Genomic DNA, 17481 nt, shown 5'->3' on the forward strand with positions numbered 1-17481 from the left:
ACCACTTCTTTTATATAGATATGTGTAAAAAAAAATATATATAATAGATAAATATACTTTCAATACGTACTCATAGACCAGGGAAAAAAGGCCATGGTAGCAGACATAATTAACACATGCATTAGAGTCGTCATCACCATTCTGCCAAACACAGCAACACATGAAAAATTTGGTTAGTTTCCTCCTCCTCCCTAATTTATAAAGCAACAACTGACATAATCTAGGGGAAAGCAGAGGCAAGCGATACACTTTCTTCTTTTAAGGACAACACAGTATGAAAATTGTCAGTAATAACAACTAAACTGATTACTTACAACCTATAAAAAGGTAGGCAGGAAAAATAATATGGAAGATATTACAAAGATGTGTAATTCTATAAAGATGCCTGAAAAAGGAAAACATTGCAAAAAAAAATTAACCACTTTCTTAGGGGACACAGTGAACTACCCAAACTTCAAACTCACAAATTCCACAGATATTTCCATCATCAGCAAAATCCATTCTTGTATAAGCACTGAACTCCGCTCTGCAGAAAAACTAAGTTTTACTTCTGCAAACCCAAGCACTCCAGAATTATACCAACATCCAAGAAGGTAAAGGAGCAGTTATGAACAATGCATTTTCTCCTCACACCACACAGATTTTTCACTCTCTAGCACTAACTGCAGTAAGCTTTTTTCCTCATCCAGCACGAAATTTGCTGGTCAAAGCCATTTGCAGCTGGTTAAGTACTTAATAATTAACAAATACATTGCAGCAGCAGTACAATGTTTCTACAGAAACTCACACGTTACAACCCAAAGATAATTTTTAATCCAGCATAATCTTCAACCGAGTTTCAAAAGTGCAATTTAAAGCAACACAGAATCACAGAATCATTAATGTTGGAAAGGACCTCTAAGCTCATGACGTCCAACCGTCACCCCAACACCACCATGCCTGCTAAACCACGTCCTGAAGTGCCCCATCTACACAGTTTTTGAACCGTTCCAGGGATGGGGACTCCACCACTGCCCTCATGTAGTCTTATTCATAAAGAACCGTCCTAAATATTTTCACTGAAGAATCACAGCATCACAGAATGTTCGGGGTTGGAAGGGATCTCTGTGGGTCACCCAGTCCAACCCCCCTGCCGAAGCAGGGTCACCTACAGCAGGCTGCACAGCACCGCGTCCAGGTGGTCTTGAATATCTCCAGAGAAGGAGACTCCACAACCTCCCTGGGCAGCCTGGGCCAGGGCTCCGTCAAAGAAAATCCCATCAGACTCATACAAGGAAACCATAGGAGAAAAATTAAATCACCGACATAGGAAACCATTAAACCAATGGTTTGGCTGGAGAGATGAAACTTCTCAAGTACAGCAGCACGTACCAGCATGGCTGGGAATTTTTCTTGGTAGCTTACAAAACCTAACTGACTCTACAAAATGATGAAGACTTTGTTGCAGAGTGCCAAGGGAAAGAAAGGCTTCAGCCTCCTCTCAGATGAGAGCAAGAAGACTTTGGGAACCACAGCGTTGCAGTCACCCTTTACAAGCACTGATATTTCAGCACGCTACTTACAGCTGTATTTAAAAGAATACAAAAACCCAACATTGGTCTACTCCTGTGCCCAGCACCCCGCTCCAGGCTATCCTACCACACTCATCGCCTCCAGCTCCAAGGCTGGCTGACCAGTGAGAAGTGGGGTTACCACCTCTGCTTCTTCCAGACAGCAACAGCATCAGTACAGCCGGCTGTACATCTCGCGCTTTGCTCTCCTAACAGGTATAGCAGGGATACGAGGACACTCAAGTACAACATACTGCACACACAAGTTCGTCTCTGGTCTATATCCCTTTTAAGCATGGCTTTTTTCCTAATTCCACCTGACTCCTATCAGCATCACAAGGATGAGAGAAACCTCCTCTTTCACATCATTCCCTGAATCCTACTGAACTCTCTACAATAGCCAAAGAAGTCAACAAAATATGACATCGATATAATTATGGGCCATCTTTTGCTACTTGAGTTCCTTAAGTCGTCTAGCGGGGAGAAGTGCAACCGACAGCGTTCTCCGCGACTCACACAGGCCTGCATGTGAGTAGCTTGCTGATAGTGTAGAAAAACAGGAAAACTAGGTAAGTGTTTCTAGCTCCATAAAGTCATTTAACGTTAAATGTGCATGTCTAATTAGCGAGGTGTATGGCAACCTCTAGTGGTATAACATTCCAATTTATGCAGCTGTAGGAAAAGCATTTGCCTTCGGTACTCTGTCGTCTTCTCGCCACCGATTTTATCAGAAGGACACAGTGATGAGATGTCAGAGTACAGCTGCTCAGAGAAAGACCCTCCTCTCCATTTCCAAGCGTCAGACATACAAGAGCAGGCAGGCTAGCTGTAGAAAAGCTGAATATTGTGAAAGCTGTTTCCAAATAGGTTAAAAGAATTAATGCCAACTGACCCGCAGCTTTAAGTAACAAATAGAATACCTGCACTAATACACCATTTAGGCACGTGGCTATGCTTTTTGGCAATTGTACTTGGGGTGTGGAAACCAAGCAAAGGGAAAACCTACCCTTACTCCAGATACGTAACACTGCGTCTGGTTGTGCTTTGTCGCTTAGAGACTACACAGCCACCTCTGGCAGTCGTCTGTGACATGGACGACATTGACACACATTCTTTTTTCTTTCTTTTAAAATACTCTACCCATGTAATTTAAAGATACTACAAATATCAGCACTCCACACATACGAGAGAGACAGTGCAGCGCCGTATCACCCTTGGCACCATGCTGAAAAAATAGCTCTGCCTAATTAAAAACAAACCAGTGGTAATAACTCATAGAGAAGGAAAGGATCTCAAAGTCAGGGCAGCCTCCAATAGAGGACATCCAACACTAAATGAATACTGCCCTGGATCTTATTATAAAACATCTCTTACATCTATTTTTACTTCCAGCAGCTGCTCGTGATAGATTTATACAAATCTGTCAATTTTCAGGCTTGCTGGAACATGGTACAAATTACCCAATATTATGAAGTTGTATTCCAGTGAGCTCTTAAGTACACCACGCTGAATATTCCCAGCTAATTCTTTCATAGAAAATAGTCTTCAGAAATTAAAACAATTGGCAGTCTCTGCTCAGAATAGGATTAGGAAAAAGCCTGCATGGAAATGGAATTACTTCTCACACTAAGGCAGGAATCATTAGAGCATCTGGTGAGGCTTAAATTATGGCTATCTATTCAGTTGTATTGCTAAGTAGATTTTAAGTTAAGTGTTTTACAGCTACTTAATTTAAAAACCTATACCCTAAAATACTTCATGTAATACGAAGTATCATCATCTTTTTATGCTTTTCCCGCAGAGCAAACACTGTTTCATTATGGATACTGTGGTTTCTTCTCTCCGAGACGCATGCACTCCGGTGGTAGAACCAGAATAGGAATTTAAATATAAATACTCTGCTTTGGCATCATGGAGCAAGCTGGGTCCATCCGTGCTAGCTAAATTTAATAATAGTGGCTAACAGACTTCATAAGGTAGGAAAAGGAAGGACAACGCATGCCTCAAAACATCAGTCTTATGAAATACGTGTATTCCTATTGCTTCTCTTGGGAAGTGAAGCTTTCTAACACATCTGTGTGTTTTGAGAGGAAATCAGGTTAAAATACTTCCTTTACAGTGCTTAAGCCTGCCAGGGAACCCAAGGCTGCAAAGCTCCAGAGAAGGAAATGCTACCACGCTAGCCGCAAAGTCTCATGGAAGACAGGTTGTCCCTGGAAATGACCCCTCCTTCCAGCCTGCCCATGTCTTAGCCCCACAGGACTTTTTGCAACAGATTTGAATACATTTTTATAGTAGGGCCTTTGATTTTACAAGCAATCCTGGTCATAGCGACACATTAAATCCCAGTCTCGGTGGCCATTTCTGCCTATTGTCCAGATGTAGTATTTCCTACCTGCAGAATAAGATCTTCGGTCAACACTACACATAAAATCTGGGGCCAACGGGAATCAAACATATTCCATAACCCTCCTCTTCTATTTCTGGTTCTGTTTTAAATTTAAATATGCCACCTCCATTACAATTTCTACACCATAGTGATCTGGCGTGTCTGGCTACAACAAGGCAGAAGCTTAAAAATAATCATCAAATCACAGAATGGTTTGGGTTGGAAGGGACCTTAAAGATCATCTGGTTCCAACCCCCCTGCCATCAGCAGGGAAATTTTCCACCAGACCAGGCTGCTCAGAGCTCCATCCAACCTGGCCTTGAACCCTGCCAGGGAGGGGGCAGCCACAGCTTCTCTGGGCAACCTGGGCCAGGGCCTCACCACCCTCATGGGGAAGAATTTCTTCCTAATATCTCATCTCAATCTGCCCTCTGTTAGTTTAGAGCCATTCCCCCTTCTCCTATCACTACCACACCCTTATGAAAAGTCCCTGTACAATAAATATATATCATCTTGCCTTTTTGTTGATGAGCACATCCATTCTCTGTACCTATCCTCCCACTATTTCCACCATAAAAATACAGCCCTGCCAGCACCCAGTGGTTGGGATAACCAACGTCCTTCTCAGACTGCTCTGCTACCACACTCCAGCTGGTTGGATAGTGTTTGGGCATCAGTTGTAATACTGCTCAGCTCAGCCCCTGCGCGAAGTCTCTCTGCTAAAAGCCATACAGAAACCAACCAGCAGTCGCTACTCAGAGTTTACATCTTCGGAAGAACTAAGAGTTTCGAATATGCCACTACTACATGTTTGCTCTAAGGGTGTTTCTTTCTATTTCTTCACACAATAAGACATAATTTAACAGACAATTTCAGTGTGACAGAATTTTTTTCCACTGTTTTCTGCCACTCACCCCTCTTGCCTCCTTTCCTCCTGCATCAGTATCAAGCAACAACAGAAGTCTGTTTGCCTCCAGCACGAATATGTATTATTTCGCAACTAAAATCAAGCAGCAGTGTTAAAGTCACTTTGTAACTACGCATGTCTAGAGAGATGACGAATAAGGCACCCAAACGTCACAGCAGATGGTTGAAATGTTGGATGCAAGGAGTGCACAAGAATTTCTGGGTGTTGCACGTCTTTCCTTGGGTCTAGAGATGGGTCTTACACATGAGGGAGTCAATCTGCCTCAAAGATGCCATTAGAGATGGGGAAAACCACGTGTGAGAAGGCTGGAAAAGGCTGGTGTAGGGAGAACCCTCACAGCACAAAAGGCTCCCTAGATATCCGTGAGTTTAATGGTCGAGAAGAGATGTGTGCCCCGAGGTACCGAGGCTGCTGCTTCCCCGCTGATGGCTGCCACCTCTTCTGCTAACCAGCGGACCACATGCTTCACCACTTCATAACCCGAGTAAATCAAAATAATCCAGCTGAGCTTACCTGGAACCCTGAGTTTATATTTTGAACAGTAAATGTCCATAAACTCCGAGCATTTTGACAAAAGCCGAGTTGCACAGAAATACACATGCAGTTACACTAGATGACTACAAGATCACTGAGCAGCGATAATGGCCGGCTCTAACAGGGAGTAGCAAGCTAACCTCTTCCTGGCCCAAATACAACCAGAGGAACACATCTTGCTTTGGTCTGCAGAAACAGCAGTAGAGTAAAATAAAACAAAATCAGAAACTGGGAACATAGGAGCAAGCTCTGAAGTGGCAAACCAAGTATCACCCTAAAGACCAGACCAAGGTTTTGAGCATCAATGTGGCATATCTCACACCACGCTAGGATCTGTGATTTCAGAGGCCAACATCTGCAAATGCTTGGAAAATTCACACTCCATGTCTATGACTTGAGAAATGAAGAGAGTAGGTATTCAAGACAACGTCTGTGATACTTAACAGGAAAATAGCTTCAGTTCAAATTCTGAACACATTATTGCTGCCAAGGGTGCGAAAAGAGGGTGAGTATCAAGCAGGGAAATGGTAATGGCATCCTGCTTACTTGTCCATACTTCTACAACCAACCATTTCCAAAAGCGAGGAGGCTCGGAGAGAACGAAATCCTGAAGAGCAGTGGTTTAAGGACAAGATGGATCTCTTGTTAACCCAGTCCTCTACAAAGTGCACAGGCACGCGATTATTGTTTACTGGTTTTTGGCACACTGTCTGTGCTTGACAAGCACGGTAACCGTTTATTCCAGATAGCAACAGCAAGGACCTTCCCGGTTTCCCTTGGAGCGTGGAGCAGGACTGGCTGCCAAGACAAGAGGCATGCCTGATGCCTGGCTACCTGCCTTTCCAAAGTGGTCTGCAGCACAAATACGAAACAGGAAGGACCAACTCTAATGCCTCCTTCTTTAAAGTTATGGCCCTGTTCCAGAACCAGAGCAGATACTGACTATTTATGACTCTACAGGCCAATAAACTTTATCAGCTGAAAATCACGGGTGCAGGGTTTACTGCCCGTATTTGCAGGGCCTTGTCACAAAATGATCACTGCATTATGTCTGATTCAACAAATAGATCTTTTCCAAAATACGCCAGGAGAAGCAAAGCGAGTTGAAAATCCAGCCTGCATAGCACTTGAGAACCACCATTCCGTGCACTTTTATAATAATGTGATACATGACTAAAAAAAAATCAGAATTCACACAAATCCCTGACAACCTGCCAGTTTGAAGGCAGCGACTGAGCCGCTCTGTTAAGAGAATCAAAAGTCAGAAGTTTCTCAGGCAGAGAAACTGATATTTTTTGTGCATTCAGAACAATTTCAAGTATAAAGCAAGTAAGATTTATTCTGTGATTATCGAATCATTCATTTATCATTTCAGCTATTTAGTTCATCAGAATCTATACAGGCATATAAAAATCAAACTCCTCTACTCCTGAGTTTCAGCAAAGATGAGTTGCAAAAGAAGACTTTATATTTACCTGATGATCCTCTGAGCAGCATACTGATGAAGCGAGCGGAACTGTGCCGACATATTGGCTAAGGCTGCCAAACAATTTGTATGAAGGTATTTGTCCTGTCAGAAAGAGGAGGAAAGAAAAAAAACCACATCAGACTGTCCTTTTGATACACACCGACACCTACTGCAGGAATCATTTGAAAGACTACATCGTGTATGTTGCTTTAAAGGACATGGTCCAAAGCATACAGCAGAAACGCAAAGTGTATACACTGAGTGACGTTTTAAATATGTTTTCTTAAAATATAATACTTCTAGAAGAGTGATTGTTTCACACAGATTTCAGAGTGTGTATGTCTTCATATCTTTAGCAATGTTGAGTTACAATGACATCTTAGATGTAACTAATATTAAAAGACATCCTCCTCCTCTCCCTTCCTCTCTCTTCTTTCTGTAGTCTTCTCCTAAATTTTTCTGCTTCATAACTCACCTCCCTATCAACTCCTTCAAAGCATTCTATACATCCCACAACTATAACCATATGATACGTCAGAGATGTGGTCCCCTCATTAGCATCCCTGAAACCATTTGAAAAGATGAGCATTTATACGATGGCCCTATCAAAGCCAAGGGTTTTCACAGAACCAAACTTGTCCACCGATCCAATCCAATATGGATTTATTTTCTATTCAGATCTTAAATATGCATTTACGTAACATAACAGATTCCAAATCCTACAAACACATGCCAAGAAAGTCCTTGTTTCTTCCAATTCTTTTGATCATAAAAGTGAAATCCTTAAATTTTCCAATTTAAAATGTATTTAAATATTTTTTTGCTACTTTTTCATGTAAAAACTTCTGTGTCTTTAATTGCTGAAAATATTCAAAAGCGTACGATACCACGCTTATATGTTTGAGATAAGGTATAGAATCAAATGCTTGAAAAATGCACAAACCCAATCTTATAAATGAGGCTATAAAGCTGAAGTTTTGCTTTGCTAGAGCTCTAAAAGGTTTGATGGCCCAGTCACGGTCCTACTACATAAACACACTAACAACAGAATGGAAATTCCCACTTCCGAGTAATTTAAGACAGGCAAACAACCTACAAGGAATCATTTCTTCTCAGGAAACTAAGTAACTTTTTCTTCTCGTGTGAAGATGAGTTCGGTGCCTGAATTACGGTCTTCAGAGAACCCTACCCAATGAGCTGGATGATAGTACAGAAATTGTGTTGCAAGTTCAGAACCACTTAACATTCTGCTTAGTTAAGACAGCTGATCTTCCCACTCCTTCCCTCCTGTAAATTCAGAAACCAACTGGTTACAACGGAATGAAGAAAATCCCCCACCCTGTTTGAAACTGAATTCATCCTGTTGAAGAGGGACCTTTCACAAGGGTGTGTAGTCATTGGACAAAGGGGAATGGCTGTAAACTAAAAGAGGGCAGATTTAGATGAGATATTAGGAAGAAATTCTTCACCGTGAGGGTGGTGAGACCCCGGCCCAGGTTGCCCAGAGAAGCTGTGGCTGCCCCCTCCCTGGTGGGGTTCAAGGCCAGGTTGGATGGAGCTGTGAGCACCCTGGTCTGGTGGAAGATGTCCCTGCTGATGGCAGGGGGGTTGGAACCAGATGATCTTTAAGGTCCCTTCCAACCCAAACCATTCTATAATTCTATGAAGTTAGGAACTACGTGCCCAAGTGCTACACGTAACTCTTACCCTTGTCCGTGTCATGTTGTACTGGATGGTTCTTATCACGACTAGTATCAGGAGACTCCCAAGTGAGATCTCTGTTAAGACCCGCTCAGCATACCAAGTGATATTTTTCAATATCTGGGAAAACAAAAAAAAGAACAAAGATCTTCAGCAGCTAGGTCTGAATAAGAACATCAAATGTTGTCTGGATTCTTGCATACCTTAAGATAGGTAAATAAGCTGCCAGCCTCAAATGTGACCAAAACCTATTGTATTCTAAAGCAAGAATAAAAAAGTAAGAAAAAAAAAGCCGACAGACCTCTGCAGTATTACCACCTAGCAGATCTCATCAATGTTATCATAAGTCATGAGGAAACACACTAACTGCAGAAGGATGACTAAATTTGGCAATTCCCTAATTTCTATACCCTGTGCCACCACACTCCTATATCCTTTTTACCTTACCCTTTACATTTCCAGAAGTCTCCAGTTCCACCATAGCCACCTGAATAACGTTGTCAATTCCTTCCCGTTTTCCCTCATTACAAGTTGGGCAAGAGGCAGCACGTAGGAGCTCGGACTGATCGGCAAGAGTACACACACTGAAGGACGTCGCGCAGATCAACAGGGTAACTGTTGACTTCGCCCTGAAGCCTTTCTTTTGTCAGAGGCGACGTCTCTTCCCTTAAATAGGGTAGAACAAGTCAGCAGCTAGGTGAAGAGCTTCGTATCTTTCAGTGCTCTCCACTAGGGTGGATGAAGTCTACTACCATTTCCGAGTTTATTGCAGAAGGAGAATCAATCCACTCTTTCCTCTTAGAGCACTCAGCCGCCCAACCTGGAGCAAGACGGCAAACTTACTCACAAACCCCCCTGCTTTAAAGGACTGATAAAAACAAGTCAACGGGAACTGCCCTAAAAACATGGGGAAGATCCTCTACAAATTCTAGGTTATTCTAGGTCAAAACAAAAACCTGCTTAAGAAAGACTACTGCACTCAAAGTTGTCACTCTGTATAAATTTATTTGATATATTAAGTACGTTCATGTACAGATGTCTTAAAAAAAGTCTAACCCCCACCAAGCTCAGCGATCAACTTTGTCAATTAGCCTCTTCTATTAAAAAATTATATGAAAACACACTTCTGACTCCATCCCTTCTTCCCACCTCTCCTTTGGATGTGTGAAAAGACTTGTCGCCCTTCATTTCACATAATTTCTGCTGTTAAAATTCCTTCTTCCTCCCGCTAACAAGCTTGCTCAGCAAAACAACTTCTTTCTCCAAGAGAGAGGATGGAGAAGCAGCAACCGTTTTCCTATGAGGAGATACGGAGAGCTGGCCACTGAACGACTTGCAGAAGACAAAGGAAAAGGCAATGCTGGGAATGACTTCAGGCTGTTGCTGATTTTATACTATTTACTCCTCCTGTCTAAGAGACACAAATTCATACAAACATTTGTGAAAAAGAAGGGGTATCTAGGAAACAAAATGAAAATCATACACAGGTATCAGTTTAATGACATTCTGAAATATTTAAAAAATAGCACTTTCAGAATCCAAAGCCTCATACAGCTACCTAAAAAAAAGGATAACCTACGCAATGATATCTACACAGGTTTCTGAAGGAATATAATACTAAATTCTACAAAATCTGAGGCAAAATCCAGGCCTGAAGTCTAGGCATCTCTCATTCTGAAGCGTTACACCACAGCATCACCCCTTGGTTTGGTAGCACAGGACTCTTTCACTACAACTCCCCACTGCCACAGAGAAATGATTCCACGTCTGAAAGTGAGAACATTGGTGGCACTCCCACATTCAGGTAACTTGGAGAAATGGACAACCTACACATAGGTACTTAGATCTTGTTATTTATTTGTTAAAAGGCGCAAAACCCCACCTTGTCTCCTTAATGGTACTGGCAAAGGATTACTTCATTTCTCTGATAATCCGGCGTTTACTCTACAAACATTTGTATGTTATTTTTCAAATGATGTAGTCGCTTGGTCACTAATCACTACAAGAGCACGGAACTGGAATCCAAAACGATCACCCCATGTTTGCAGTTTCCATCATATTAAATTCGTCATTTGAAACTCTGTATGTTATATATTTAAGGGGATTAGTAATTACGGTCATGCACACTGTTCAGCTCAAAGGCGTGCATATTAAGCAATCTACTCCTCTCTGCCCATATTTGAGAAGGAAATGGGGGACCAGGAGCTATTTTACTAACACAGCTTCTTCCATCCAGCCCAGAGCCTGGGTCTGCGCAAACCTTTGTGATTCACAGAATGATTTAGGTTGGCAAAGACCCCTAAGATCACCAAGTTCAACTGCTGAGCTAGCTTAACCAAGTCCACCACTAAACCATGTCCCTAAGCCCCACGTCTTAAATACCTCCAGGGATGGGGACTCCACCACTGCCCTGGGCAGCTTGGTCCAGTGCTTGCCAACTCTTTCGGTAAAGGAATTTTTCCTAATATCCAAATGTAAACCTCCCCTGGCACAACTCAAGGCTGTTTCCTCTCATCCTGCCACTTGTAACTTGGGATAAGAGACTGACCCCCACCTCGCCACAACCTCCTTTCAGGCAGTTGTAGAGAGCAATAAGGCCCCCTCTCAGCCTTCTCTTCTCCAGACTAAACAGCCCCAGCTCCCTCAGCCTCTCCTCAAAGGACCTGTGCTCCAGACCCTTCATCAGCTTCGTTGCCCTTCTCTGGACATGCTCCAGCACACCAAGGTCCTTCTTGTAGTGAAGGGCCCAAAACCAAACACAGGATTTGACGGTTGGACTTGATGATCTTAGAGGTCTTTTTCCAACCTCAATGATTCTATGATTCTATGAGTACAGGGGACAACCACTGCCCTCCTCCTGCTGGCCACACAATTTCTGATACAAGCCAGGATGCTTTTCATACAGTGGAATAAGAGTAGGCTATATAGGAGTCCTATAAGAATATTAACAGCACAGTTGTCACTGCAGATGACAACTTGTTTTTAAATAGAACCTATTACTTTGGAGAGAAAATTAAAAGTTGTATTATAAAAAGAACACTTCAACTAGGAAGATCTTAGTCTCCCTTTCTAACTATCTTCCTGATCTTTGTTTCTCTTCCATCAGTCTCCTTTGGTATTAGATTTTCCCTGTGCTCCCTTTAGGTGGGTTTGGAATATCCCCAAGACAATCAGCCAACAGACTGCTGTTGACCAATCCTTCCCAAAAGGAGTAGCAGCAATGCAGTTTGATGTATTTTACAGCACACCCATCACTGAATTTCTTTTCTAGTCAGCAGCCTTCACTTTTGCAGTAGTTTAACCGACATACACGGAACACATGCCTCCCGCGAAGCCCATAAACTCAGCAAATGATTTACACTACAATCTGTGAAGCAATCAAATGCAGCAGGTGCTCAAACACCGCAGTAATGCAAGCTGAATTAGTATTGAGAATGGAGAGGTTAGAGTGTAACTGTTATAGAATCATAGAACGGTTTGGGTTGGAAGGGACCTTAAAGATCATCTGGTTCCAACCCCCCTGCCATCAGCAGGGACATCTTCCACCACACCAGGTTGCTCAGAGCTCCATCCAACCTGGCCTTGAACCCTGCCAGGGAGGGGACAGCCACAGCTTCTCTGGGCAACCTGGGCCAGGGTTTCACCCCCTCATGGGCAAGAATTTCTTCCTAATATCTCATCTCAATCTGCCCTCTTTTAGTTTAGAGCTGTTCCCCCTTCTCCTATCACTATACACCCTTGTGCAAAGCCCCTCTCCATCCTTCCTGTCGGCCCCTTCAGGCACTGGCAGCTGCTCTAAGGTCACCCCAGAGCCTTCTCTTCTCCAGGCTGAACAGCCCCAGCTCCCTCAGCCTGTCCTCGTAGGAGAGGTGCTCCAGCCCTCGGATCATCTTCATGGCCTCCTCTGGCCCCGCTCCAACACATCCATGTCCTTCTTGTGTTGGGGGCCCCAGAGCTCAACGCAGGACTCCAGGTGGGGTCTCACGAGAGCATTATATGTCACCTACTCTGAAATACACACTCAAAAGCCCCTGTAACTACATGTAATTCTGCTTTGTTTTACCCATCAACTTTTGCCCTTAAATCCCAAACACGTATGTCACAGGCTCTCTTTGCTTTAAGGGTTTCTTTTTGTTATCAGCTGGGATCAAGTCCTTCTCCCCTTCCACACCATGCTCACACCTATGCCTTTAAAAGCACTTTTATCAGCTCCAAATGCAAAGCAAAGTAAGACCTATCCTATCCAAGACACAGCACGATGACAACAAAGACCTTTGAGAAATGCATCCAACAATTCCTCTTACAGCAAGACTTGCACTCATGACAGAACTATATGTGATTAACTGCAACTCCACCGTCGAGCAGCCCAAGCCAAGCTCTGCAACGGCTACCGTGGCTTTTCCCAACATTTGTGACAGGAGTATTACTGGAAAAAATCAGGGTATTTTTTAACACAAGGCGCTGGGGGATATTGTATTTCCCTTAGCAGTGTGTAGGATCCTACTGTTAGTAATACTCAATAGTCAAGGTGAATTACAAGTACCTTTTATCAAAACTCTTAGTCAACAGTTCTAAAGTAAAACCCAAGCAGGGAAAAAAAGGATCCTATGAAGCTTATTCTAGACGAGGGTAAAACTTCCTAAGTATTATCTTTAAAATGCCTTTTTGGGTGTTTTTGTGATTTTTTAAAAACATTCTTTAACCTTCCAGGCTCTGCAAATTCCACGCACACACGCACTTCGTTCATTTATCTCCCACCCTCCTTCTCACCTTTACTCTGTGTCTCTTGAAGCTCTTTCACAGTACAAGAGACGTCCGAAATAGCTTCTTCATTAGGATTCGTCAAGCTCCCTGCTCCCTCACTTTATTCCTAGTACACCTGAACACCTCTCTTTCATGAAGTATTTCAGGGAAGATCGCATTTTCCCACGCTGAAAGATCTTGGGTGGTTTTTTGATGAACCTAACAGAATTCTTACCCATTTATGCTTTGGAAAATCACGCATACAAAGGCCTATGCAATAAGAGGTACACCCCAAATATCACTACAGATGAGATATTTTGCAGTGAAAATAAGATACAGCCTCTGAAGCCATACTTGGTAGGCTCAGGAAATTTATGTTAGCAGGTAAGCTGATGCGGGCTGAGATACAAAAATCATTTCTGTACCATATGTGAGGACACAAAATAAAAGTTCAGATCATGAAAATAAATTAAAAAAAAATTACAAGGTACCTCTGTTATCACATGCTAACTAGTACCTGACTTTTTACCAGCATCTTCCCATTTCTTTATAGGGGAGGCTAATCCCAGAATGGTCGGGGTTGGAAGGGACCTCTGTGGGTCACCCAGTCCAACCCCCTGCCGAAGCAGGGTCACCTACAGCAGGCTGCACAGGACCTTGTCCAGGCAGGTCTTGAATATCTCCAGAGAAGGAGACTCCACAGCCTCCCTGGGCAGCCTGTTCCAGTGCTCCGTCACCCTCAGAGGGAAGAAGTTCTTCCTCATCTTCAGCTGGAACTTCCTGTGCCTCAGTTTGTGCCCATTGCCCCTTGTCCTGTCACTGGGCACCACTGAAAAGAGCTTGGCCCCATCCTCCTGACACCCACCCTTCAGATATTTATAAGCATTTATTAGGTCCCCTCGCAGCCTTCTCTTCTCCAGGCTGAACAGGCCCAGCTCCCTCAGCCTCTCCTCATAGGGGACATGTTCCAGTCCCCTCATCATCCTTGTAGCCCTCCGCTGGACTCTCTCCAGTAGCTCTTCATCTTTCTTGAACTGGGGAGCCCAGAACTGGACTGAGTACTCTAGATGAGGCCTCACCAGGGCAGTGTAGAGGGGAAGGAGAACCTCCCTCGTCCTGCTGGCCACACTCTTCTTGATGCACCCCAGGATTCCATTGGCTTTCTTGGCAGCCAGGGCACACTGCTGGCTCATGGTTAACCTGTTGTCCACCAGGACACCCAGGTCCTTCTCCACAGAGCTGCTCTCCAGCAGGTCCACCCCAAGCCTGTACTGGTGCATGAGGTTGTTCCTCCCCAGGTGCAGGACCCTGCATTTGCCTTTGTTGAACCTCATCAGGTTCCTCTCTGCCCACCTTTCCAGCCTATCCAGGTCACGCTGAATGGCAGCACAGCCTTCTGGTGTGTCTACCACACCTCCCAGTTTGGTGTCATCAGCACATTTGCTGAGGGTACATTCTAACTCTTCATCCAGGTCGTTGATGAAGAAGTTAAACAAGACTGGGCCCAGTACTGACCGCTGGGGGACACCACTTGTTACCAGCCTCACAGGCTGCACAGCACCGCGTCCAGGCGGGGCTTGAATATCTCCAGAGAAGGAGACTCCACAACCTCCCTGGGCAGCCTGGGCCAGGGCTCCGTCACCCTCAGAGGGAAGAAGTTCTTCCTCATCTTCAGCTGGAACTTCCTCTGCTTCAGTTGTGCCCGTTGCCCCTTGTCCTGTTGCTGGGCACCACTGGAAAGAGTCTGGCCCCATCCTCCTGACACCCTCCCTGCAGATATTTTGAGGCATTTCTAAGGTCCCCTCTCAGCCTTCTCTTCTCCAGGCTGAACAAGCCCAGCTCCCTCAGCCTTTCCTCACAGGACATGTGATTTTGTTATTTTGACATCCTATGCCATTTTATTTACAGTTTCATAAATCAGAGAAGAAAATATCACAAATATTTGTCCCCTTCCAGGGATTCTTGCATTTTACTCATTTACTCTGTTGGTGTTCCAAGTGAAAGAAACTGAGCTCTACATGGTTACAGGGACCTAACTGCATTAAGGCAATTGCAAGAACAGACCTATAGTTTTATTCATATTTTCCAGGCAGTTAAGAGCACATTCATTCTAAACAAGGAATGCTTCAGCAGTCAAAAAGAGTTTCTGTGGCTTCCTGAGCTCTTTACCAGTTGGTCTAATCACAAGATTTATAAAACTGTGCTTACTAAAATTAATCTTAAAAAGTCAGTAAATAAATGTGGGTTAAATACCACACAGGAAAATAGCCCAGAAACGGACCGTACAGTCACGCTTCTTATAAGAACAGTACACAGGATACACAGCAGTGGAGAGAAAAACAGGTTGACCTAAAATACATCAAATCCTTTTTTGCTTCCTTTGCCATCACTTTACCCAAGTGATGGGGAAAAAAAAAATAATCCTACTGTAATTGCTCAAACATGACAAATATTTGCAGTGAGTAAGAGTTTCATTCCATTCACGTAATCGACACTAGATCTTCACATTCTACAGCAATATCTCTACAGCTTTCCTGACTCCCTTCATTTTGCTGCCCTGTAATACCCTCCCCCAGCCTTTAGCAGATGTGGAGTTCACAGCTAAGAAAGTGTGAGACTAATTTCTTACTATAGACTGTGGTTTCACAGAATCACAGAATGTTAGGGTAACTTGGTCATTCACACCTGGAAACATCCCTCTAAATAATTCAGAAAGATGGGTGAGGGGAAGTGATGTATCCGTAAGATTTTTGAATCCTTTTTCCACAAAGTGGGGTGCTAACTACATCTATTGCCCATCACGGGATCTGCAGGATCCCCCTACCCATTCATTCACTCACCAGTGGTTCACAAGATAGGATGCAATGCTCACATTTGTACTTTGATATCCACATCCCTCTAGAAAGTTCAGGAATGCCAAAGATAAAGGAGATCAAGAAGCTAACTTTATTTTATTTTTAAAGTATAACAGAATGTGGGTTTTCTACAGATAAAGAATCCTTTCTGTAAGGAATACCGAAGAGTTGGTATCACAGTCATCAACTCTTGTCTACATGATCATTTATTTAGGTGACTATCAGAGTGCACAGCTGACGTTTTGACAAGGGGAGACCTCCTCCTTCTTCACTGCACCCAATCCAGCCACCTGACACCAAGATTAAGAGCATGGAAAAAGAAAAACCATTCAAGGACCCAGATTCAAGGACCCAAATTCAGGCACCCAAATTCAGGCACCCAAAGGGGGAAAGCATTCTTCTTAGCCCCCAAGTTCGCCCTCTCCTTCAGCATGAAACGCTCCCCCATCCATCAAAGAATGGAGAAATGGGTAAGAGAAAGAATACTAAGGAAAAGAAGAGCAGAGGAAGAAGAATTAAGGTTATCCCACATCTACCCTCAGCAGTGCCATAGCACTCCATTGGCTTTTGATGGTGAAAATTTCCATTTTCACAGCTTTTTCTGCAGCAGGGTTGACAGGAGAAGCTCACGTAGACAGGCCTGAGGGCTCAGCCGCTTCCCAGCCACCTCTCACTACCGAGCTAAAAAGCAAAACTAGCAAAACTCTGGCCACATAATGCTATTAATCAATGGATGCTTCTCAGCAGACACTATGGAGCAAAGGCGGGACTGAAAAAAATCAGTGCAGGGTACTCAGGTGGGGTTCGTTTTTGTTTTTGGAAGTAGTAAACTAATACCAACATCGCACAGAAAATACTACAAATACATCGGCAGGGTTAGCTGCAAAGGCAAGAATAAACCGGACAAGAAAATTCAATTTCTGTTCTCATTCCACAGCTGGATCCTCATTAACAATTTTAGGGAAATATTCCACTTTTACCTATCCAGTCAGGAATTTAGTGAAAGGCCATGTGTAAAGCCTTTAAAATGAATGAAGGATGATGGGGGAAGAGACTGAAGCATGAGTGAAAACTTGTCTGCTGCACTCTAACCCTCAACAAGCTCAATTTCTTAGAGTGTATGATGAGATATGATGAGTCCCTCTCTGAGTGACTTAATGATATGGAACCCCAAAATACGCACCACACGCGTACACATACAGTGCGTACGTGTAGGTTCAAGGCACATGAAGGTGAGGCAGAAGAAAGCTCCAGGAAAATGCTGCTCCAGTCATCTGCATGGTTGCTATAGGTGCTCCCCCTAAAAGGTACTC

At 43.5% G+C, this 17481-nt stretch overlaps 1 protein-coding gene across 2 annotated transcripts in view; it reads right to left on the reverse strand.

The window, feature by feature from the left end:
• The window catches only part of DYM (dymeclin), a 243131-nt gene that overhangs the window by 121275 nt on the left and 104375 nt on the right, over positions 1-17481 (reverse strand). For both annotated transcript variants that reach the window (XM_075411026.1, XM_075411025.1), the window contains exons 12-13: positions 8577-8690; positions 6877-6971 (exon numbers count right to left, since the gene is read on the reverse strand). In XM_075411026.1, the coding sequence (XP_075267141.1) occupies positions 6877-6971; positions 8577-8690 (209 nt within the window). The remainder of the gene's footprint in view (positions 1-6876; positions 6972-8576; positions 8691-17481) is intronic.

This window comes from Opisthocomus hoazin, chromosome Z (genome assembly GCF_030867145.1).
Source record: "Opisthocomus hoazin isolate bOpiHoa1 chromosome Z, bOpiHoa1.hap1, whole genome shotgun sequence".
NCBI lineage: Eukaryota > Metazoa > Chordata > Aves > Opisthocomiformes > Opisthocomidae > Opisthocomus > Opisthocomus hoazin.